General features: G+C 44.2%; 1 protein-coding gene across 1 annotated transcript in view; it reads right to left on the bottom strand.

The window, feature by feature from the left end:
- Window positions 1-25,655, bottom strand: part of RYR3 (ryanodine receptor 3) — a 721,882-nt gene that overhangs the window by 407,691 nt on the left and 288,536 nt on the right. The window contains exons 19-21 of the mRNA XM_060262621.1: window positions 21,724-21,916; window positions 2,015-2,231; window positions 1,748-1,852 (exon numbers count right to left, since the gene is read on the bottom strand). Of these exons, the coding sequence (XP_060118604.1) occupies window positions 1,748-1,852; window positions 2,015-2,231; window positions 21,724-21,916 (515 nt within the window). The remainder of the gene's footprint in view (window positions 1-1,747; window positions 1,853-2,014; window positions 2,232-21,723; window positions 21,917-25,655) is intronic.

Below are 25,655 nucleotides of genomic sequence, written 5' to 3'. Positions count from 1 at the left end.
CTGACATTTCCTACATGACACAGCAGTGCTGCTAGATACTGCACAGTGGCTAACCAACATGGCCTCTCAATTGTAAGTAGAAATGGAAAATTAGCTAGGTCTCATCAGTGCCCCATTATGATGCAGTCACAGAGCTGTAAATATGCCTACAATAATATGCATTACTTAATGTTTCAGTTTAAAACCATGTTTACAAGAAGACCTGGTAATAATTATAGGCATAGGTGCAAAAGGTAGCAACCAGGAATTACCACATTGCAGAAGATGAACTATTTTCATGCTATTTGAGTACTCCTAGTCCAGTGGTCTCATTATAGGGGTGTGCAAAAAAAAAAATCCAGTAAAATCCAGATTCAGGGTTATTTGGGGCAAGATATTTGGGAGGGCCAAATATCTCTGAATACCAGATTCTGTAGCTGAATCTGATTTGAGAAATATTCAGCTATTCCCAGAAATACACCCCATTACACCCTATGGGCCACTGAAGTCAATGGCAAAACATATGGTATAATAAATGGCAGTTGGGGGGCAGGAGGTTGGAGGGAGAGGCTCTGAATTTGCAGGGCAGCTGCAGGAGCCTCTCCCACACAGAACCCCCAAGTTTCAAAAAGATTGGACCAGGGGTCCAATTTTAGGAGCACCCAAAGATGGCCAGTGCTCCCTACATCAGTCACTGTTCCCACTGTAATTAGAGTAGGAAAAATGACTCTGGGGGCAGGCGGGGGGTTGAGGGAGAGGCAGCAAAGTTGCAAGGCTGCTTCAGGTGTCTCTTCCCCATGGAACCCCAAAGTTCCAACAGGATTGGAACAAAGGACTCAGTTCTAGGGGCACTCAAATAGGGTACACCCATTCATTAATGGAAAAGCTAACCCTGGCAGCAGTCAGATTCTCCTAGAGAATCTCTGCAGTCAATTTAACTGTGGTGAGGTTGCTTGCTTGCAAGGAACATAACAGTGCCATGTGCCCAGCAGAACGAATGCCACTGTGGCAGTGTGGCTGAAAATAACATCACATATAGCTAAGCTACTCATATCTCTCCCCTAAGGTTCTACAAAACCCTCCAGGTGACAAAATTTCATCACATTCTGTTCATTTCCTTGTCACTATTAATTATGTGTGTGTGTGTGGGGGGGAAGGCTTACAGCAGACAAAACAAGAGAAACAATTGCTTTCTCCTCTTCATGTTGCACTGAGGAGATCAGAAGCATTGCTTTTGAGTCTCTCAGCCTGGAAGAGAGGAAAGAGAAACTATTCCTTTCTTCTCCCCTTTGCAGTGGGGAGATCAGAAGCCAATTGTTTCTTACTTCTGACTTTACAGTGTAGTGATTTAGGGAGCAGGGATGAGAAGCCCAGTCCCAGCTGTTCCCCCAATCAGGTGTGATTTGGCTTCTGACCAACAGGCTGCTGCAAACTTGTTCAGTAGCTGTCTGAGTTGCTCCATGCAAACTGAACACAGCCTTGACTGGCTCATGGTCTGTTTGTGAGTATAGAACAGAGTATGTTTGAGATCTAAGCAGGTTCACTGCAAAATCTGTTGCATCCACAGTTACAACTATAATGCCTCTCTCTTATCTTTATTCAGTTCAAATGAACTTTGCTATTTGTAACTACATTTAATATATTTGCAAAATTCTGTTCCACCAGATATGATTCTATTACTTTAACACATCTGAATGCAGATTTTTTTTATTTTTCTATTTGCTCAACAACTAGAATTTCTTTTTACAGAATTATTCTCAAACTGTACCTTGCCATAAGCCCAGCCAAGTTCTATTTTATTCATTGCCCAGAGTTCATGAATATTTTCAGCAAGCTTGTCCCTGATTTTTTCAAGATGAAGAGGCAAAACAATCTATAAAGTAAATAAATGAAGAATCAAATTTCAAGATACTTTGATTTTGTACGTTTTATTAAATATTAGATAATATAAAATACATATGACAAATCTTCTACTATGAAAAGGTATATTAATAGAGGTTCATTCAGAGATGTTTTTCATATTTTTAAAACATACCTGGTTAGTGTCAATTGGACAAGGAATAAAGTTAGCTTGGGAAAGAAACTGTGTTGTACCAAGCAAATCCCTAATTCCATCAGAATCTCTCTTATATTCTTTTACTGGTTCCAGCTTCATCTTCTCTTTTGGAAGTAAAGCTTCATAACAAGGCACATACCCAGCAGGAGGTAGAAACTTGAACTCTCCATGGCGCCCACCCATTAAGAAACGTACTCTGTACAATTGTGAATGAAAAAGTTAAAAATATGTAAGGAGAACAGCATTTTTAAAAACTAGATGAAATACAGTGATAAATCAACTACTGCACTTCTTAAAATAAAGACATTCTTTGATGTACTATTTTGTAAAATCCAGCCCTCCAATATTCATACATAAACAGGATCAGTACCTTCGGTCAGTACTATAAGTAAATGTATACCTTGATAGTAAATTAAAAGTGTATTTTACCACTGACAAATTACTTCATAGATCACAGCCATGACTAAAAATATTTTCATCTAGTGCAGCATTCTGTTTCACACAATGGCCAACCAGTTAACCTGGAGGACCAAAAACCAAAGCATAGAAGCTAAAGATATCACCTGATGTTGCCTCCTAGCACTGGCTTTTAGAGATTTTTTCAAGAATATCATTCAGGGTTGTTTTTTTTTAAAAAGGGGGTCCAAAGGGAACCCAGGAAAATTACAGGCCAATTAGATTAACATCTGTCACAGGCAAATTAGTAGAAACTGTTATTAAAAAGAGAATGATTAAACACATAGATGAACGAAATCTACTGAGGGAAAAGTGGCATGGCTTCTGCAAAGGGAAGTTCTGCCTCATGTTCCCAACTAGCTTGGGAAATTCCTGGAGATTTGGGGAAGCCTGGGGAGGGTGGAATTTTGGGAGGGGATGGAGCTCACCAGAGATGTAATTCCATATAGGTTGCTGAAGCTGTATTTACTCCAGAGGAATTGATCTCTGCCATCTATTCCAGGAGAACTCCAGGCTCCACCCAGAGACTCCTAATCAAAAATATGCTGCTTTCAGGCATAACAACACAGCAATAAGAGTAATTTAGTGGTAGACAATAATACACAACAAAACATTAAATCCAAATATACATGCAAAATATTTTGTTGTTCAGTTGCACAGTCGAGTCTGACTCTTTGCAACCCCTTCAATCAAATTACGCCAAATATATGAATATACAAATTCCAGAAATGAATTCCAAATATATTGACAAATGGTGGGTTGATCCAAAGTGCACTGTTTCAAATCTTCATCAGGTCCAAAGATGAATGGATAAATATATAATCTTGGTATCACTTTGAAATGGGACATTTAACCTGGACTCCAGAAAGCTTACGATCTTAATAATTGTTATCATTTTTGGAGTGGGGCCAAAGCAGGCTCCAAAAAGCTTGTAATCTTATACACAAGAACTTGCGTTTGCATGGGAATCATCCCAAATATTCACCCGTAGCCGAAGCCTACGATTTCCCTGTGTAATTAATGTAGGTTTCGGCTACAGGTGAATATTTGTGGTGATACCATACAAACACAAGTTCTTGTATATAAGATTACAAGCTCTTTGGAATCTGCTTTGGCCCCACTCCAAAAGTGATAACAATTATTAAGACTGTAAGCTCTCTGGAGTCCAGGTTAAAGCTCCCATTTCAAAGTGATACCATGACTATATATTAATCCATTCATATTTGGACCTGATGAAGATTTGAAACAGTGCACTTTGGACTGACCCACTATTGTCCATATATTTCTTAATACATTTGGAATTCATTTCTGGAATTTGTATATTCATATATTTGGAATGTATATTTGGAATTAATGTTTTGTTATATATGACTGGCTACCACTAAATTACTCTTATTGTGTTGTTGTGCCTGACAGCAGTGTATTTTTTATTTGGATTCTCCACACTGCAGTCCATTGTTTTGACTACCCACCCAGAGATTGGCAATCCTAGCCCTCCCTCACAAATCCTGTTAGAATTGTTTGAGTTGCTCAACAAGCATTTAAATAATGGACATCTGGAAGATGCCCACACTAGCCCAATCTCATCAGATCTCAGAAGCTAAGCAGGGTCAGCCCTAGCTAGTACTTTGATGAGAGACCTGCAAGGAATACCAGGGCCATGACACAGAGGCTTGAAATGGCAAACCACCTCAGAATGTCTCTTGCTTTGAAAACCCTATGAAGTTTCCATAAATCCTTAAACTTTGACTTCACAGTATTTTCCACAACCACTGCCTGGTAACATCCACTTGAACTTCCAAAAGTCTTTTGACAAGGTTCCTGACCAAAGACTCTGGACTAAGAAGAAGAAGATATTGGATTTCTATCCCGCCCTCCACTCCGAAGAGTCTCAGAGCGGCTCACAATCTCCTTTACCTTCTTCCCCCACAACAGACACCCTGTGAGGTGGGTGGGGCTGGAGAGGGCTCTCACAGCAGCTGCCCTTTCAAGGACAACCTCTGCCAGAGCTATGGCTGATTCAAGGCCATGCTAGCAGGTGCAAGTGGAGGAGTGGGGAGTCAAACCCGGTTCTCCCAGATAAGAGTCCGCACACTTAACCACTGCACCAAACTGGCTCTCACCAAACTAAGCTCAGCAATTGTGGGACAAGAACAAGATAATAGGTTCTTATCAATTAAAATTAGTTCTTATGAATTAAAAGTTGGTTAAAAAGCAAAAAGGATACAGTAAGAATAAATTGATAGCTCTTACAGTAGAGGGAAATAAGCAGTGGGGTCCCACTTTACCAACAAAAGCAGAGAAAATTTCACTGAATTTTGTTCACTGAAACACTTTGGTGTAGTACAGTTATCTGTACTTGTTTCAATAGAGCTCCTTCATATTATGAACTAACCAGACATTTGAAAATTTCATACAAATGTGGATTGAACACAGATTATTATTTATAAGAGAAATATACTGTCAGATTCTCTTTTAATAGTTAGATAAGTCTGCCGTGAAAATGTGAAAGCAACGTCACCTCAGATTCGGAAATGACTGGTGCTTGCACAGGGGACCTTTCCTTTTCCAAGAGATAGGATAATATTTAAGAATGAATGGCAGACAAGTAGCTACCTGTCTCCTAAGAACATAAGAAGGGCCCTGCTGGTTCAAACCAGTGGTCCATCTAATCCAGCATCCTGTTTCACACAGTGAGCAACTAGTTATCCCAACAAACGGTATAGAGACCAAGGCCCTCCCCAGATGTTGCTTCTTCAATAGGTATTGCAGAAGATTAAAATGCATTTGGGATACCCTGTCAATAATCAGATGGAGGGGCCTTTGTTTCTATAAGGAATAAGTGGAAAACTGATCTGAAATGGGACGGCAGAATCAGATACATATCTTTTTTCAAATATACTATACAGCAGAAGTGGTCAAACTTGCTTCATAAGAGCCACATAGTATAAATCAGGGGTCCTCAAACTACGGCCCGCGGGCCAGATGCGGCCCGCTGAGGACGTTTATGCGGCCCACCGGGTTATGGCAAAATCAGACCGGAAGTGACGTTTGACCTAAACTCGCGTTAGCAACGCACACTTCCGGCACTGGGCTGAGGCGGCGGAGACAGAGTGTGAGGTGATACCGAGGTGAGGTGAGTTCCCAGGCCGGGGTGTGTGGTGTGGGGAAGGGAGAGAGATGCAGAAGACGGAGAACTGATGGCCCGCGGCCTTGTACAGTAACGGCAGTCCGGCCCTCCAACAGTCTGAGGGACAGTGAATTGGCCCTCTATTTAAAAAGTTTGAGGACCCCTGGTATAAATGTTTAAGAGCCGCAAAGCAAGAATGGCAGATATTTGAGAGCTGCAAGACATGAGTGTCAGATGTTTGAGGGAAGGAAGGAAGGAAGGAAGGAAGGAAGGAAGGAAGGAAGGAAGGAAGGAAGGAAGGAAGGAAGGAAGGAAGGAAGGAAGGAAGTAGATGAGGTGGAGGGAAGAGGGAGGGAGAGGTGGAAAAAAGCAACTTTAAATGCATTTTCCAAGCCACTGGCTGCCTTGGCAAAGTGATTTAAAAATACAAATGCCTTCTCTAAGCTGGCCAACAGGATGGTGGGGGCTTCGAGAGCTACACAATATTTGTGAAAGAGCTGCATGTGGCTCCTGAGCCACAGTTTCACTACCCCTGCTATATAGTATTTAATCTGGTTTGAATAGGCCACCTAAATAGGTCTGAATAGGCCACCTGAATAGGTGGCCTAAACAAAGCTCGTCTCCCCCACCCCAGTTGGCTAGCCACAGTCAATGGACATCCTTACTTGCGGTCAAAAAATAACAACAAAGAAAAGGCATGCACCTGCCTCACAAAGTGTGCAAAGACTAAAGCTTGCATGTTGGAACATCAGAACCATGCTTGACACAGTAGACAGTGGTCGCCCTGAACGATGCTCTGCTCTAGTTGCCCACAAACTTCTCAGGTTGAATATTGACATAGCAGCTCTCAGTGAGGTCCGTTTCCCTGAGGAAGGTAGTCTTCAAGAAAATGGTGCTGGCTATACCCTCTACTGGTCGGGTAAGTCAAAGGCTGAGAGCCGCCTTTCTGGTGTTGGCTTCATGGTCAGGAACTCCATTGCCTCCAAACTCGAAAACCTGCCAGCAGGTCACTCAGATCGCATCATGTCCATGCGCCTCCCACTTCAAAACAAGCAGCATGCAACACTCTTCAGTGTGTATGCCCCAACCCTTCAAGCAGATCCTGCAGAAAAGAACAAGTTCTATGCTGATCTACGCAACCTCGAACGGAAGACCCCTACAGAGGACAAGGTGATCATCCTTGGCGACTTCAATGCCAGAGTAGGTAAAGACTCGGAAGCCTGGAAAGGAGTACTTGGCAAACACGGCATTGGCAACTGCAATGATAACGGGCGCCTCCTGCTAGAATTCTGCACGGAGCACCAGCTCACCATCACCAACACTATCTTTCAGCAGAAGAACAGCCTGAAGACAACCTGGACGCACCCACGGTCCAAGCACTGGCACCTTATCGACTACATTCTGGTGCGCCAGAGAGACCTTCGAGATGTCTTACACAGCCAAGTAATCCCCGGGGCAGAATGTCATACGGATCATCGTCTTGTACGCTGCAATCTCCGTCTTCACTTTAAACCCACACCCAGGAGAGGAGGTATCCCTCGGAGGAAGCTTCAGGTTGGCAGCCTTCAGTCAGCCGAAGTTAAAGCTGCCTTCCAGGCAAAACTCCAGTCAAGAATTGAGGACCCCAGTTGCCCCACAGACCCTTCTCCAGAAGCACTCTGGGAACACCTAAAAACTACCATCCTGTTGATCTCTGAAGAAGTCCTCGGGTTCTCCACAAGGAAGAACAAGGACTGGTTTGACGAGAACAATCAAGAGATCCAAGAATTACTAGCGAAAAAGAGATCTGCCTACCAAGCACATCTTGCTCAGCCCTCCTGTCCTGGGAAAAAAGCAACCTTTCGCGCTGTATGTAGCAACCTCCAGAGCAAGCTTTGAGACATTCAGAACGAGTGGTGGACCAAGCTTGCAGAGAGAACCCAGCTGTGTGCAGATACTGGTGATTTAAGAGGGTTCTACGAAGCCCTGAAGGCTGTATATGGCCCATCATATCAGGCTCAGAGTCCCTTGCGTAGCGCAGACGGCCAAGTGCTCCTCACAGACAAGGCATCCATACTGAACCGGTGGTCGGAGAATTTTCAGGTTCTCTTCAGTGCCAACCGCGTAGTTCAAGATTCAGCAATCCACCTCACCCCACTTCAACCAGTGAAAACAGAGTTGGATGAGATCCCCACCCTAGAAGAGACTGTTAAAGCCATCAAGCAACTGAAAAGTGGCAAGGCAGCGGGAGTTGATGGAATCCCACCAGAGATCTGGAAGCATGGGGGCACAGTACTACATAGCACACTTCACAAAGTACTTGTCACCTGCTGGGAACAAGGCAAACTACCACAGGACTTTCGCAATGCAATCATCATCACTCTACACAAGAACAAAGGGGAAAAGTCAGACTGCTCCAACTACCGGGGGATAACCCTGCTCTCCATCGCAGGCAAAATCCTTGCCAGAATACTCCTGAACAGACTGGTGCCCACCATTGCAGAACTCCTCCCAGAGAGCCAGTGCGGCTTCAGAGCTAACAGGAGCACCACCAACATGGTATTTGTTCTCAGGCAGCTCCAAGAGAAATGCAGGGAACAGAACAAGGGTCTATATGTGACTTTTGTCGACCTTACCAAAGCTTTCGATACCGTTAGCAGGAAAGGCCTGTGGCAAATCTTGGAACGTTTAGGATGTCCCCCAAGGTTCCTCAGCATGATCATCCAGCTACATGAAGACCAGCGAGGCCAAGTCAGACACTGCAACGACCTCTCGGAGCCCTTCCCAATAGGCACAGGTGTAAAGCAAGGCTGTGTTCTCGCGCCAACTCTCTTTACGATCTTCTTTAGTATGATGCTTCAAAGAGCCGCAGTAGAGCTAGATGATGATGATGGTGTCTACATCCGCTATCGCACCAATGGCAGCCTGTTCAACCTGAGACGACTAAAGGCTCACTCCAAGACAATGGAAAAACTTATCCAAGAGCTACTGTTTGCTGATGATGCTGCACTCGTCTCCCACTCGGTATCAGCTCTGCAGCATATGACATCCTGCTTTGCAGAGGCTGCCAAGCTATTTGGCCTAGAAGTTAGTCTGAAGAAGACAGAAGTTCTCCACCAGCCTGCACCCCAGGAAGATTATCACCCTCCCTGTATCACTGTGAGTGAATCAGTTCTGAAGACAGTCCAGCAGTTCAGCTACCTGGGGTGCATCATCTCCTCAGATGCCAAGATTGACAAGGAGATTGACAACAGGCTGGCAAAGGCAAACCGTGCATTTGGCCGACTGCACAAAAGAGTGTGGAGCATCTGAAAAAAGGCACAAAGATCAATGTTTACAAAGCGGTTGTGATGACAACCCTCATCTACGGCTCCTTGAGCGCTTTCATTAGCGCTGCCTTCGCACCATCCTCAACATCCACTGGAGTGACTTTGTGACCAAAACTGAAGTCCTCAAGCGGGCGGAGGTTACAAGCATCGAGGCACTGCTGTTGAATACGTGGCTGCGCTGGGAGGGCATATTTCCAGGATGGAAAACCACCGCCTTCCCAAGATTGCTCTGTATGGTGAACTTTCCACCGGCCATCGAAATAGAGGGGCACCAAAGAAGAGGTACAAGGACTCCTTGAAGAAATCCCTTGGCACCTGTCGCATCAACCATCACCAGTGGTCTGACCTAGCCTCAGATCGCAAAGCATGGAGGCACACCATCCACCAGGCTGTCTCTTCCTTTGAGAACGCACGCATAGCGGGTCTTGAGGACAAAAGGAGATTGAGGAAGAATCACACTGCTACAGCACCAACCCCAAATCAGACTTTTCCCTGCAGCCACTGTGGCCGGATCTGCCTGTCCCGCATTGGTCTTGTCAGCCACCAGCGAGCCTGCAGCAGATGTGGACTACTGCACCCTTCTTAAATCTTCGTTCACGAAGTCAAGCCGATAGAGTGGTCTGAATAGCATGTCAACAGTGCCATGTTTGATGGAGGTTTCCAGGTAGTTACTGATTTAATTTTATAAATTTCTGAAAATTAAACTTGTTTCATTTTCACCCCATTGTTTTGAATCAATACAATCATGTGCTTAACCACAACCTGTTCATGGAGTCAAAGTTTATCTGCAAAATGTAGCTCATTTGAACACTAATTATCTACTGATCAAGCAATCATAGAGTTCGTCTGGACATATCTTGTTTGGCTTGTTCCCAATTGCCTGAACAGATGTGATGGCATCTCCAGCCATTTTACATACTTTTCCCAGGATGAAGTTCAAGAATATGTCTAATACCTAATACTGTTCTGTGTCACAGAGTGAGTTTCAGAAAGAGGCTGCCCCGCAGCATCGCTACTTAACAGACCACCTGTTCAGTTACAAAAAGAACCAGGCATTTATCTCAATGATGTTGACTTTTCACATCAACACATCTGGACTCCTGAGTTTCCTAAACCCTCTTGGCAAATGAGAGAGATTAATCTGCTAGAATGCTAATTTTATTTTTGTCCTTGACTTGTTTCTCAGCACTCAACACATTTATATATTCACATTAAATAAATACCAATAAAGTTACCCAAAAATAATTCTATAGACAGATGCGCTTGTTAATTGCCTTTGTCTGTAAATCATAACAACATAGAACAGGAGCTGAATACACCTTTACATCATCCAGATCATAGTGTAACTGAACCCCTTTTCTTAGGCAAAACTATTACAGAATTCGGCCCCAGCCGGGCCACATTAGAGGCTACGCGCCGTGTGGCCATCTTTTGCATCCCCGGAAGGATGCAGGTGGAGACACTGCTTCCCGGGCATCTGAGTGGTTCTGAGGGGCGTAGCTGGGGCTCTATATAGCCTCAGCCCGCCCGGTAACAGAGCAGTTCGCCGGAAGCTCTCGGGACTGAGGCACATTGTGTGTGGGTGGGGCCGCTTTTTAGTCGGACCTCGGAGTGGTGGACAGCGCGCAAATGGGGAGATTCCTGCTGCAGCGCGGAGAAACGTCAGGTGGTCGGCGGCTCACAAGTGGCGCGGGCATTGGGAGGGAAAGCGGGATGCCAGAGGGCTGCTGCCTCATGTCTTTCTGGCCTTCCCTGGGGGGGGGGAGTCTCTGGCTGTGTGAGGCTTTCGGCTTGAGGGGAGTGGGTGCATTATATCCCTTATCCCCCCCCGCATCCTCAAGGGCTTTTTGAGTCCCATTAGTGGGTGGGGGGTTCATTCACAGGAAAGGGTGTGGTTTTTACTTCCTTCCCTTAGGAGTGTGGATTAGTGGGGCTTTGACCTTGGGAGGCAATGGGTCCAAAGAAAGGACAGGACCCTTCCAAGGGCAAACAACCGGCAAAGGGGCAGAGAAAGCAGGCCCATCCAGGGGCCCTGGGGGAGGAACAATTGGATAACGTTGAAATGAGGCAGGCCATAATGGAGCGCCTAAGTGCTCTGGAAAGGGTACGGGGTGCGTCGGGGGCATCCACTGTTTGGCCTGGGCGCTGTAGTGCCACAGGGCGGTCGGGGACCCTTACATTTGAGAGGGAGGTTCTGGCTAGGCTCTCTGCTTTGCAGGGGGGTATGGACTCCAGGACAACACCCGACTGGAGCCAGGAGGACAGTTCAATCAAAGTGGTGGTGCCAAGCGACGAGGGAGTGGAGCAAGATGTGGGTGAAGATAGGCAGCAGCCAGCCCAGCCCATGGCGGTGCCACAGGCACCTTTGGAAGGTATGAGGGCATTTGCACAACAGCACGCTGCATGGCCTTGGGGGCCTTGAGATCCCGGTGTATTGCTGGTGCACAGTGGGACTGGGCTGGCACCTACACCAATGGAACAGGGCGGACATTGGGGTTTTCCGGCTCAGGCGGGGCCATCATGGGCATCAGGGAGTTCTGCTTGGGGGCAGATGCAGGGTTCAGCAGTGGGTGCGTGCCAGCCACCTTCGGCGGCTGCAGGGCCTGAGGTAACTCAGGGGGCTCCATCTGTGCCAGTGGCGATGGGTGTGTTGCCCTGGGGTGGGCAGATGGCGACATTGGGATGGCCCAGTGTGCCTTGCAATCCCTGGGGTTACCCCCCTAACCCATATGGGTCAGTCCCCTTTTTGGCTCTCCCCTTTGGAGATTCGGCAATGCCTTTGGGGGATCACTTGACCCCCGCGACGATTTTGAGGGGCGAATATGTTGATGTATTTAGTCTGTTGTATAGAGAATTAGAAAAGTAAAGTAAAGTTGAAATGGATGAGAAGGAGAAGCTCAGGCGTAGGAAGGTTGACAGGACTTGGGCCAATTGGCTGCCGGGTTTTCTCATATATGCTGGAGTGATTGCAAGGGCACAGCCTAGTCGGGCTGCGCCGTTATTTCACTATTGTGACATCATATATATAGGGCGTATACAGATTTTGCAGGAGCGGCCTGGTTACAATAGGATGAGACTTTTCGGATGAGAGCTGCGATTAATCCAATGTTGCCGTAAGACCAAATTAATCAGCAGTTGTGGTTGCAGCTGATGGCCCTGGCTAAGCCCAATTTGGCCGATAGGGCCGATAGTGGGCATTTGGTGCATAAACAGATTGGTGCCTCAACAGCCCGCTCCACGGCTGGTCAGCCGGTTCAACCCCGGCTGTTGTGTTGGGAGTTCACGTCGCAAGGAGTTTGTTCGCGGAAAGCGTGCAAGTTCCATCATGAATGCCCGTTGTGCGGCAGGTCCCATGCACTTTCGGCATGCAGCAAAGCCAAACAAAAGGGTGGGACAAAGCGCCCCAGGGGAGGGGGTAATTTGCAGGCTCTTGGTAAAGGGCCCCAGTCCCATTCGGCTGAGAGTTCTTAGGCGTTTCCTGGTAGATTATCCCAGGGTAGCCGACAGAGTCTATTTGTGGGAGGGGTTCAGTGTGGAATTTAGGATCCCATTTCAAGGGCCTAGGGCGCCCTGTCGAGCTTCCAATCTTTGTTCCATAATGGGAATAGAGCATGTTGTTAGAGCAAAAATTGCGAAGGAATGCACGGAAGGGCGAATTATTGGTCCCTTCGATGCCACCCCCCAGTTCCATGTTTGAGGGTCTCCCCATTGGGTGTGGTTCCCAAGAAGGCAGCGGGGGAATATAGGTTGATCTATCACCTTTCATATCCCAGTGGGGGTGAATGACGGAATTCCCGACCACCTTTGTTCAGTTAGATACACTTCCTTTGACCAAGCGGTCAGAGTGGTGCGAGGGTGTGATCTGGGTGCGGAGATGGCCAAATGTGACATCCAGTCGGCATTTTGGCTTTTACCAGTGCACCCTGAGGATTTTGAACTGTTGGGGTTTAAGTTTGAAGGGAAGTACTATATGGACAGAGCATTACCGATGTTCTGTATCCTGTGCTGCCTTTGAGCGGTTTAGTTCCTTCTTGGAATGGCTGCTGAAGGATAGGTCAGGTCGCAGTGAGATTGTTCATTATTTAGACGACTTTCTGTTCGTGGGCGCTGCAGGGACTGGGCATTGCACCAAGCTACTGGAGCTCTTTATGAAGCTGGCGGACAAGCTTGGGGTGCCCTTGGCACATGAGAAGAATGAGGGTTCGGCCACTCGGCTTACATTTTTTGGTATCGAGTTGGATACCTGCCAGCAGGCTTCACGGTTGCCAGCTGAGAAGGTGCAGCAGCTTAGGGTTAGGCTAGCAGCATTAAAGCGGAAACATAAGGTGTCGCTTTTAGAGCTGCAGCAACTAGTAGGGCATCTCAATTTTGCCTGTAGAGTGGTAGCACCGGGTGGGGCATTCCTTTGGCGCCTTTGTGACGCCATGGGGCCCCTGCACTTGCCTCATCACAGAACGCGCATAACGGCTAGTATGCGCAGTGACTTGAAGGTTTGGGAGAACTTTCAGGAGTCATTCAACAGGGTATCTTTTTGGCGGGAGGATATGAAGGTCGAAGGTGACCTACATATATCTTCTGACGCTGCAGGTTCTACTGGGTTTGGAGTTTTATTTAGGGGGCACTGGTGCACTGAGCAGTGGCCTGAGGATTGGCAAGTGGTATATGCAGGAATTTTACTTTTTGGAATTTTTTCCGATCGTAGTAGAAGTCTGTATATGGGGGGAGCAGTTCGCCAACCAAGTGGTGCATTTTTGGTGCAACAACTTGGCAGTGGTGCACATCAACTCCCTGTCCTCTAAGTCTATTCTGGTGATGAACCTGGTTAGGGTTTTTACACTGTGTTGCCTCCACTTAAACATTCTGTTTTTAGCTAAACATGTGCCTGGGGTTAATAATGGGGTGGTGGACACTCTGTCTCGCCGACAGATGGTGCACTTTTGTCAGTTGGCCCTGGAGGCCAATCCATAGCCGTTCCGGATGCCACAGGACCTTTGGCAGCTTGGCAGGCAGAAGCCGGTAGGGCAATTCTTTTAGCATTGGCCCCAAGTACCCGGCGAGCTTACGAACGTGCTGCCTTTAGGGTATTTAGGCTCTCTGCTGGGCTGAGAGAATGCTGGCCCATCCCAGTCTTGCACCTGATACAGTTCTGCGTACAGCAGAAAAGCAGGGGAATAGCGGTAAAATCCATTCGGGTCAGTTAGCTGCTTTAGCGTTTATTAGTAAGACGCAAGGGCCCCCTTTGGCTGTAGATGATTTTAGAGTAAAAAAGATGTTGGAAGGCTGGTCCAGGGAGCGGGGGGCGTGGGCGAATGCCCGGCAGCCCATTTCCCCTTCTATACTGAGAGGGCTGGGTGGAGTTTGGCTGGAGGTGTGCAGTTCTGAGTATGAAGTTGCGTTGTTCCACGCAGCTGCCCTCATGGCATTTTTGGGCGCCTTAAGGGTATTTGAGCTAGCACCTCTGTCTCAAAAGGACCTGTCCGAATGTGCATTGCAGTGTGGCGATGTAACTTTCAAGGATGAACATGTGTTCTTGCAGGTCCGGCAATCCAAAATGGATCAAAGGCAGAAGGGCACCACGGACCCTGTCTGGAGGCGGGTTTATGCCCGGTACAAGCCTTATAGCAGTACATGGCTGTACGAGGGAGCGCCCAAGGGCTATTTTTCTGCCATTCGGCGGGGGGGGGCTCTTACCAAGTATCAATTCTGGGTGGTGACTGCACGGGCACTGGAGAAGCTAGGACTGGGAAACTTTAAGTTCGGGACCCATTCCTTCTGGATCGGGGCTGCATCGACTGCGGTAGCGATGGGCTACCTGGGGCCGGCCATCCAAAGGGTGGGACATTGCCGATTGGCGGCTTACAGGGCCTATGTTCGTCCACTGTACAAAGCTGTACAAAAGAGACAGTCTCCACTTGTCCCCAGATGGAACCAGGCTGCTGGCGCTTAAAATCAAAAAGGTGGCAGAGCAGTTTTTAAACTAAAAGCCGACAGGAGATTAAATGTCTCTGGCTCGGGAGGACTCGTCTCAAAGAGATGTAGGGTTAGCTGCTATTTTTCTACTGGGTAACGGACCAGAGTTGTCCACTGTGAAGGTGACAAACAGTATGGACTGTCTGCCAGAGTCTCGGGGCGGCAGGAGGAAGGTGGCGGGCCTAGCTTGCCTGGGAAATTATAGATGTTTGTATGCAAATGCTAGAAGTGTTTGAAGTAAAATTGGTGAATTGGAATGTTTAGTGTTGGGAGAAAACATAGACATTGTGGGCATTTCAGAAACTTGGTGGAATGAGGAGAATCAGTGAGACACGGTGATTCATGGATATAAGCTATATCAGAAGGATAGGGAGGGAAGAGAGAGGACGATTATAATATGATGGAAGGCTTAAAGATAGCGGCTAAACGTAAAAACTGTGTCGTAATAGGTGATTTTAACTACCCACAGATTGATTGGGTCAATATGTGTTCTGGTCGAGAGAAAGAGATTGAGTTTCTTGATGCTCTCAATGACTGTGCTATGGAGCAGATGGTCTCAGAACCTACCAGGGGTGGGGCGATCCTGGATTTGGTCCTAGGTAATGCCCAAGACTTGGTGAGAGATGTAAAAGTGATTGCGCCACTTGGTAGCAGTGACCATAATGTTATTGATTTCACCGTTTGTATAAATAGGGAGTTGTCCAAAAAGACCGCCACAACCACGTTTAATTTTAAAAGGGGTAAATACACTGAGATGAGGAGGCATGTGAGGAGGAATCTGAAAGGAAAGGTACATATGGTCAAAACCCTTGGGGAAGCTTGGACGCTATTTAAAACTATAATCCTAGAAGCTCAGATAAAATACATACCACAAGTTAGGAAAGGCACAAACAGGCATAAGAAAAGGCCTACATGGTTAACAAACAAAGTAATGGAAGCTGTAAAAGGTAAGAAGGATTCCTTTAAGCGGTGGAAAACCAGTCCAAGTGAGATTAGTAAAAGGGAACACAGCTGTGGCAAATCAAATGCAAGACTGTGATCAGGCAGGCAAAAAGGGACTATGAGGATCATATTGCAAAAAACATAAAGACCAACAATAAAAATTTCTTCAAATATATTGGAAGTAGGAAACCAGCCAGGGAAGCAATGGGGCCCTTGGATGACCATGGGGTAAAAGGATTACTGAAGGAGGATAGGGAAATGGCTGAGAAGCTAAATGAATTTTTTGCCTCCGTCTTCACTGTGGAAGACGAGAACTTTTTGCCCACCCCAGAACCACTAATTTTGGAAGGGGTGTTGAAAGACCTGAGTCAGATTGAGGTGACAAAAGAGGAGGTCCTACAACTGATAGACAAATTAAAAACTAATAAGTCACCGGGTCCGGATGGCATACATCCGAGAGTTCTGAAAGAACTCAAAGTTGAACTTGTGGATCTTCTAACAAAAATCTGTAATCTTTCATTGAAATCTGCCTCCGTTCCTGAGGACTGGAAGGTAGCAAATGTCACCCCCATCTTTAAAAAGGGTTCCAGAGGAGATTCGGGAAATTACAGGCCAGTCAGTCTGACTTCAATACCGGGAAAGTTGGTAGAAACCATTATCAAGGACAGAATGAGTAGGCACATTGATGAACATGGGTTATTGAGGAAGACTCAGCATGGGTTCTGCAAGGGAAGATCTTGCCTCACTAACCTGTTACATTTCTTTGAGGGGGGTGAACAAACATGTGGACAAAGGAGACCCGATAGATGTTGTTTATCTTGACTTCCAGAAAGCTTTTGATAAAGTTCCTCATCAAAGGCTCCTTAGAAAGCTTGAGAGTCATGGAGTAAAAGGACAGGTCCTCTTGTGGATCAAAAACTGGCTGAGTAATAGGAAGCAGAGAGTGAGTATAAATGGGCAGTCTTCGCAGTGGAGGACGGTAAGCAGTGGGGTGCCGCGGGGCTCGGTACTGGGTCCCATGCTCTTTAACTTGTTCATAAATGATTTAGAGTTGGGAGTGAGCAGTGAAGTGGCCAAGTTTGCGGATGACACTAAATTGTTCAGGGTAGTGAGAACCAGAGAGGATTGTGAGGAACTCCAAAGGGATCTGTTGAGGCTGGGTGAGTGGGCGTCAACGTGGCAGATGAGGTTCAATGTGGCCAAGTGCAAAGTAATGCACATTGGGGCCAAGAATCCCAGCTACAAATACAAGTTGATGGGGTGTGAACTGGCAGAGACTGACCAAGAGAGAGATCTTGGGGTCGTGGTAGATAACTCACTGAAAATGTCAAGACAGTGTGCGTTTGCAATAAAGAAGGCCAACGCCATGCTGGGAATTATTAGGAAGGGAATTGAAAACAAATCAGCCAGTATCATAATGCCCCTGCATAAATCGATGGTGCGGTCTCATTTGGAATACTGTGTGCAGTTCTGGTCGCCGCACCTCAAAAAGGATATTATAGCATTGGAGAAAGTCCAGAAAAGGGCAACTATTTTTATTTATTTATTTATTTTATGATTTATATCCCGCCCTTCCCAACAAGTGGCTCAGGGCGGCTCACAACACAAAGTTTCACATAAATAGAATTTAAGCATAAAAACTGTTAAAATAATTAATACATTTAAAATTTTAAGACATTTAAACCATTTAAAACATTAGGGACAGCAGACATCTAGTATAAGTACACTTGGTTTCTTGTACCAGCTAGTCATAAGCCAGCCGGAAGAGGGTTGTCTTACAGGCCCTGCGGAACTGGGCAAGGTCCAGCAGGGCCCTCACCTCTTCCGGCAGCTGGTTCCACCAGGAGGGGGCCGTAACAGAAAAGGCCTGGTCCCTGGTAGATTTTAAGCGGGCTTCTTTTGGCCCGGGGATAACTAGGAGATTTCGAGTTCCTGATCTCAGTACTCTCTGGGGAACATGTGGGGAGAGACGGTCCTTCAGGTAGGCAGGTCCTAGGCCATGTAGAATGATTAAAAGGCTGGAGCACTTTCCCTATGAAGAAAGGTTGAAACGCTTGGAACTCTTTAGCTTGGAGAAACGTCGACTGCGGGGTGACATGATTGAGGTTTACAAGATAATGCATGGGATGGAGAAAGTAGAGAAAGAAGTACTTTTCTCCCTTTCTCACAATACAAGAACTCGTGGGCATTCAATGAAATTTCTGAGCAGACAGGTTAAAACGGATAAAAGGAAGTACTTCTTCACCCAAAGGGTGATTAACATGTGGAATTCACTGCCACAGGAGGTGGTGGCGGCCACAAGTATAGACACCTTCAAGAGGGGTTTAGATAAAAATATGGAGCACAGGTCCATCAGTGGCTATTAGCCACAGTGTGTGTATATATATAAAAATTTTTGCCACTGTGTGACACAGAGTGTTGGACTGGATGGGCCGTTGGCCTGATCCAACATGGCTTCTCTTATGTTCTTATGTTCTTACTGTTGTTTCCCTGAAAGGTATGAAGTTAGCATGTTATGCTGTTGTTTTTTCAATTGTTTGACTGTTGTTTCATTACAGGTGCTGTGGCTCACCATGGGAGGCTGTGGATCTTCATTTGCAGGCACAGCATGATATTCTGGGCTGCCCACTTTGCCAGAAGATTGCCGGTCGGCTCCCAGTTGGGGCTGAGCGAGTGGGCTATTGTGGAATGGCAGGGGTGAAGGGGGCTTCACTGGCCTGGGCTTCTGCCTTTGCTGTTTGCTGGAAGGGTCGGTCTGCCACCTCACATACTAGTCATTCACTTTGGGGGGAATGATCTCGGTATGATGAAGGGGAAGGCCCTGGCACTACAGGCAGAGGTGGATCTTCAGGCCATCGTGCGGAGGTGGCCCAGAGTTCACTTGATCTGGTCTGCCATTTTGCTTTGGAGAGTCTGGCGTGCCGCTTTGGACCCTGCGGGGATTGAGCGGGCCAGAAAAAAGGCAAATCAGGCCCTGAGGAAGGCCTTGGAAGGTGGCCCGGGTACCTTCCTTCCCCACCCTGGAATTATGGTGGATATGTTAGAGTTGTATCAGCCAGATGGTGTCCATCTGTACGATGTTGAGAATCGGGCCTTTTTGAGTGACTTGCGGCAAGGTCTTTGGGCAGCTCTGGGCCGCCTGGGGGACACGAATGCCTAAGCAGAGGCTTGGCATTGGTGGAAGGAGCTAGGGGTTTATACCCAGCTGGTGAGCACCCAGGCCTTTGCACCTGTTTAGTGCAGTCGATCCGCAGGAAAGGCAGATGGGCTTTACGGCTCAATGTCGTATAGTGCGGATCATATTTATGCCTCCCCTTAGTCGCCTTCTTCTGGTGATCGGAGCTGTAGGGTAAGGGGAGGGCAGTGATGGTCTGCTGGCCCAGCACTAGCCACATTTGTATGGCTCATGCTGGGGGCAGGGTGGCTCTCCCATGTTGGACTTGACGGGGTCGGGGGAAGGCCCCAGGGCTTGTCCTATAGTTGTTTACCTTGCCGTATTAAGTTATAGTTAATAAAATTGCCCATTTTCCCAATAATTTTGTGTCAGCCTCTTTATTCTGACTGGGGGGGTGCAAACTGTAATAATACTATCATGTGCTATCATTTCAAAGCAGATTTACAATGGAGAAAGGTTTTTAATTTTTAAAATAAGAAATACATTTTACAGAATTTATAGATCTAAAATGAGTCAGTTCTACAAAGATAAAATTAACTTTGTTCATGTCCTGTTTTTTCAAGACTTCCCAGTTCTCTTTTTCAGGAAAATTTGCAGAAGTGTAACTTCATTTGGCTATAAAACCACTTACTAGTTTTATTTTAAATATATATTATAATCCAATCAAATACATATTCAAGTAGGAATATCGTAGATCAATAGTTAATTTCGTTAATTTTTCATGCGGCCTTGCAAATACATCCACAGATATTACTAGCCCATAAACTTTTTACTAGGCTACCTGAACACACTATAGTGTAATTTTTGTCAACATAAACATTCTGAAAGAAAAGAGTTCTAATTCTTACAGTTTGCCAACATAGTATGCTTGCTACCTGAGAAGCACCCACCATAGGACAGTAGTTTTTAAAAGTAAGCTTTAAGGGCTGATTTAATCCATGTATTTGTGGAATTCGGCATTTTTGATCATACATTGCACATCCACATTGTTAAGAACACTGCCTTGGGAGGAGGAGCAAAACAAACTACTTGCAATGCTGAGCTTTGGTTAAGAGCACAAGAAGAGTACTAGTGGACTAGATCAAGAGTCTATCTATTCTGTGCAACATCCCACCAAATACCTCTGGGAAGTCCACAAAGTACCCTTATGAAACATAGGGGTTCCGTTTAATTATCAAGGCTAATAGCTGCTGTTAGACCTATCCTCCATGAATTTATCTAGTGTTTTATAAAGCCATTTAAACCATCACTGCATTTCATGCCAATGAATTTCATAAGTTAATTATGCCGTGTGTAAAGAAGTACTTTCTTTTTAACTGTCCTGAATCTAAAGTACATCAGTATCATCACATGGCTCCAAGTTCTAATATTACAGGAAAGGGAGAAAAAAATTATGTGTCCATTTTCTCTGCATCATGCATAATTTTATACACATGTATATTCCCCATCCTAAAGTAGTCTTGCTTCTCAACTAAAGTTCCACAGTTGTGAGACTTGATATAGGGAAGATGTTCCTCATAAGCAATGTTGTAGGAAGCAGCTACCTACCTAGCCTCTTGAACTTATTAAAACAGGTTCACACATTTATTTTTAAGATAAACCATAGCTAACAATTTCATTTTTCCAATAAGAAACCATTTGTCTAAAATAGCTCAAATTAATATATATACAATAGGTTTGGCTTGAAGGAATTGTTCTAATATGATAACTAGGGTTACAGCCAGAAGCACTACAGTTAGAGGGTCAGTAACCACTGTACAATAGCCAGAACATAATTTAGACTCTTTTTTTAAAATTCAGAATGCATTTAATAGATCTGTTCATGAGCATGAAATCATGAATGCTCATTTGATAAACCGCATTAGGCCTCATTATTAACCTTGAAACATCATTCCCTTTACAGTTTGCCACATAAATAAAGTTTCTAATAGGTTATATATCTTGGGGGGGGGGGACCCAAAAAGGGACAAACAATTCAGAAGTGGTCTTACAAATACTGATACTACATTAGTATTAGTAAAAATTTTAAAAAATCTTTTGAATTGCTTAAGAATTATTGATCTACCCAAATTTATCACTTTAAAATGTCATTGACTTCTTATTGGAGAATTAAGCATGTTAAAATATTTATTAACTTTGGCTGGATTTTTTCTTCATTTACTAATTTCTTAATAAGTATTTCAAGTTTAAATGGAATGATTTTAAAGTGAACTGGAACTGAAAAATTTATATTAGAGCTGGGGAGAAGTACCAAGTTAACACTTAAATATATTCTCTATTACACAACTGATCAGTGAGGTGCAATGCTAACCATAGTGATTCATCATTCTTCCTTAAATCCTTTTTATATGTGAGAGACTTTGACCTCTTGTTGATGCTGCCAAGAAAGATCTCAGTTAGTGCCAAATGTGGAGCTATATGCAGACACTTGTCCATTGATAAATGACACAAACCAAAATATTTTCATATAGGTCATGAAAAAAATCAAATAATAGTAACTTCAGTCAATGCTAACCTGGGAATGATTCAAGCAAAGGTAAGAGGTGTCAGTGATTCTATATTTCATTATTCATCCATCTATGACTCACAATTTTGATACAAAATTGTTTTTCTTTTCATGAAAGACAACTGCAAAACACATCAGCGGTGGGACACAATAATGATGGATAACATTAGGTGGTATTCAATATATAGATGAGTAGCTTACTTGACACCTGCTGAGAAGCTCACCACAGGAAAAAAGAGTCCATCATTGTTGAAGTTCTCAAACATTCCTTGCACTGGTTGTCCATTAATGCGGAAAGAAATACTAGGTGCCCCTAAATCCAGGCAACAGCTGACCACATCATCAGACGCTAGCAAATGCTGATTGACAGATGCAACAGCTCTAGGTATTCGACCTAATAAACAAGCAGTCACAAGGTTTTTGCTAGCATAAAACCATTAGCAATGAGAAGAAACTTTGTTGGCAAAGAACTGTGAGATTATTGTGAAGTTTCTAATATATTATTTCATTTCAAGCACAGAATATGGCATTATTCCTTGATCTATCCTGCAGTAGTTTCTAGTCAGAGAGACAAACAAATGAGATACATTGTCTAATTTGATGAGTGACAGAAGAGTGCATGCTACTTAGTATGTAAATCAAGATTTCTGCATATGAAAGCAAGGAGAACTTCTCTAGACCATTGTATAGATAATGCTTCTTTTCCTTCTCGACTAAAGAGAAGGAACTAAAGAGTGGCAGTTAAGAAATTTTTATCTTATTTTCTTTGGTTCCTGTCTTATTGTATTTTTTAAAAAGAGGGTATTATAAATAGGATAAACTACTCATAGGGCTTCTTTGAAATCCAGTTACCAAATTTACAGAGGAAACAAATACATTTATTTCCATATTTTAAAAATGATGAGTTTATTGTTAGGAAGACGTTCCTCTATAGAACTTCCATGTGAAAATCTCTTTGTTCTCTTTGCCTTGAGACTATCATTGACTAGCACCAAAGATAATTGATTTTAATAAACAATCCCCTAACTTTTGTAATCTGTTTCTCTAATATATTTACTGTGGGATTCTAGTTTGTAAGTATAAGAACAAACCAGAATTTTGCCAATTTACAAAGACTATATCATGTGACTTCCAGTAGTCTATTCCACCCCCCTTGGGCTGACCACCTAATAAACCTGATTATAGTTGTGGCAATCTTTGGTGTCCAAAGCAAGAGCGTGTTTGAAATTTTAGGTTATGTGTTGGAGAAAAATATTCTTGATCCTGACAAGACTATACAAAGTCACCAATACAGATATCACAAGATGTCCTCTTTAACAGTATCTGTATCAATACTGAATCCGGTGAGAATTTTGCTTTCCACATAGTTATAGAAAAACTTCAGATTTTACAAATCATAATTAAAGTTATGGTTCTACTGGTTCTAAAAGTCCTCTTCTGAGTTCTTAAAATTTTAATAGCCATTGTTAGCCACCTGTTATTAGCCTTCTTTAACCTAAATAGCTCTCCTTTCTCTGCAAAATGCTATTATGTTCCTTTCAGCTCAGATTCTCTCAGCTTCTGATAATAAATACTACATTCATGTAATCATGCTAACCACTCTTCTCCATAACCACGTTCCAGATTCTATTCAGTTTGTTACTTCTCATTTGAATGCATTTTTTGTAGAAAAAGTATATCAGATATAGCTTCACCAATAAAATAGTATTGCACTTACTTGTAACTTTGGTTTATTGAGTTATCTTTTGTGCAGCCACACACTGGGACAGCAAATGAGCAGGCCTGTCACAGAGGGTTTCCTTAGCTTAAAAACTCAAATGGAGTGAACCTCCACCTCAGAATTTCTGCAATGTGTTTTCTTGCAGAAACTGCATTGTACTCCATGGGAGTGATCACTGAAGAAAAAGGGAGTGAGGTAGTACTTGTATGGCTCTCTTCCTCAGTCCTCCATTTTATTCATACAGTCTCCCCTGCCCCCCCCTTTTAGCAGCTGGAGTCAGAGAGGGAAAATACCTAAGAAAACAGCTAATTACTGCAACCGAAGTGGAAAAACTTGACAGAATCCACAGAACAAACACTAAATGAGCCAACTCTGACAACAGTTAAGATGTAACTGAGGGAAGGGTGCACAGTTCTCTTGGAGCACATGATGGTTTCAGGGAAAAAGTACTGCAGTGGTTCCAAAGGGGAGGGACTTTCCTAGTGAGGTTTTAAGCTAAGGAAAACTTTGTCCATGGCAGGCTTGCTCAAATGCAGTCCCAACGTATGCCTGCACAGAAGACCAAAGATTAACTAATATTTAATCTATCTTTTGCTCACTCAAGAATAGCATTTATCCTTTTTCAGTCACATTACACCGGCAGTCTATACTTATCATGTAATCAATCTTTCAAATTTTCTTTTGTGCTCTGGTCTTTCCAGTAAATGAGCTCCAATCACAAAGATGCTTATTTGTTTCCAAAGGAATAACCTTTTATCTAATTATGGATTTAATTCAATAACTATTAATCAAGTTCATAAAGTACATCCAGTTCATCCTTAACTTTCACACTCCTTCACTACATTTATCAAAGCTTCCTAAACTGATATGCTCTGCACATTTCACCTACACATTTTCTTCTCCCCTTCCCAGAATCACAAATGATTAAAAACAGCATTTTTGATATAACACTGCAAACTGTGTAAAAACAATACCAGAAAATGGGATGTCTGAACAAGAAAATTTCCAAAAAATAGTTATGATGGTGAAAGAAAAAGTTCACTACATAAGCAACTGCTTTATGCCAATGTAGATGTTACTTCCTATTTGTGGTCTCTTCTTCATGCATATCAGGTTTTTATTCTCTATGTACTAAATGGCTACGCATGCCACTTTTGTTCACATGCACCTTGTGGTCCTAGGGGAGCATAGTGTTATGCAGGTACTGTATGTACATGAATGCATATAGTAGAAGCATCAAACCATTAATCTGCACCATGTGTATCATTAGCATGGAAAAAAATTGTCAGTAGCTAACCTGAGTGCAAAGTGTTGTGAAGTTAGCAACTAATTTTAGAAGCTTCAAAAATTCTTTTTGTAATATGTTAAACAATTTATGGATTCACAAAGTTTAAGCCTTCTATGAGGTCCTGTGGGCTCTGGGCCTGGGACTGGTGGGGTACGGCCCTCTAGGGCGCGACTTCTGCTAGCTGGTTTATCTCTGGCCTCAGATGGAAAATCTCTGGTCCTTGGAAATGCTCTTCCTTCCAGGCCTGTCATATGCCCACTGCTTAAATCCAGCATCCTGGGGCAGGATGCCACCAGACTTGCCAATCCCTCTCCTCCCCGTGAGACCTGTGTAATAGGCATTTTCTGTGCCCATTGGGGCACCACCGCTATGGCTCTGCCTTCCTCCCTTACCTTCAGCATTGGCAGGATTCATGGGAGATGGGGCTGCTGGCCTCACTCCTGGCCTCATTCCTATAGTGCCACACTGGCCTGCCACCTCTTATCCATTGGAGACATCAGCCTCCCCTGCACCTGCCATGGACTGAGGGTGCCCTGACGTACCTGTCTTGGTGTTGCCCCAGACAGGCAATGTATCATCAATAGGGATGGCATCCAGCCTAGAGGCATTCCTAGCCCCTCTGTGCTTCTTGAAGTGCAACTGCCCTTCCCCACCCCTGGAGACTATGTGGTCTCCCGCTTTGCAGGTAAGGATGGGGGTGGGAGTGCCACCTCTGGACACCTTCACTATGATAATTCTTCATTCTGAATTGTCTGTATCTCATATTTTCTACTATGATATTAAGAATTTTATTTTAATATAAATCAAACATACTTTTCTGTTGCAAAAATGTTACTAATTATAGTTATGGAAAAATATTTTTGGCTAAGGATCAGTAGGCAGACTTTCATACAAAGAAAACTCATTATCTCCTTTCTTGTTATTCAATTTCAAATAGTATGCATTTTTAAACTGTTCTGTTTTCCATTTGATTTAACACAATAAAGCGTAATCTTACTGAAGCCCCATGAATTTAAAAAATGTTCACATAGGAGTAACAGTCAGTGGTTTGTAACCAAAAGGCGCAAATAAAGCAGAGGCCAATGTAAAATATTTTAATAGCTCAACATAAATGCTTGTGTGTGG

The sequence above is a fragment of the Heteronotia binoei genome, chromosome 21 (genome assembly GCF_032191835.1).
Source record: "Heteronotia binoei isolate CCM8104 ecotype False Entrance Well chromosome 21, APGP_CSIRO_Hbin_v1, whole genome shotgun sequence".
Taxonomy (NCBI): Eukaryota; Metazoa; Chordata; class Lepidosauria; order Squamata; family Gekkonidae; genus Heteronotia; species Heteronotia binoei.
This window is presented reverse-complemented; position numbering and strand designations above follow the sequence as displayed.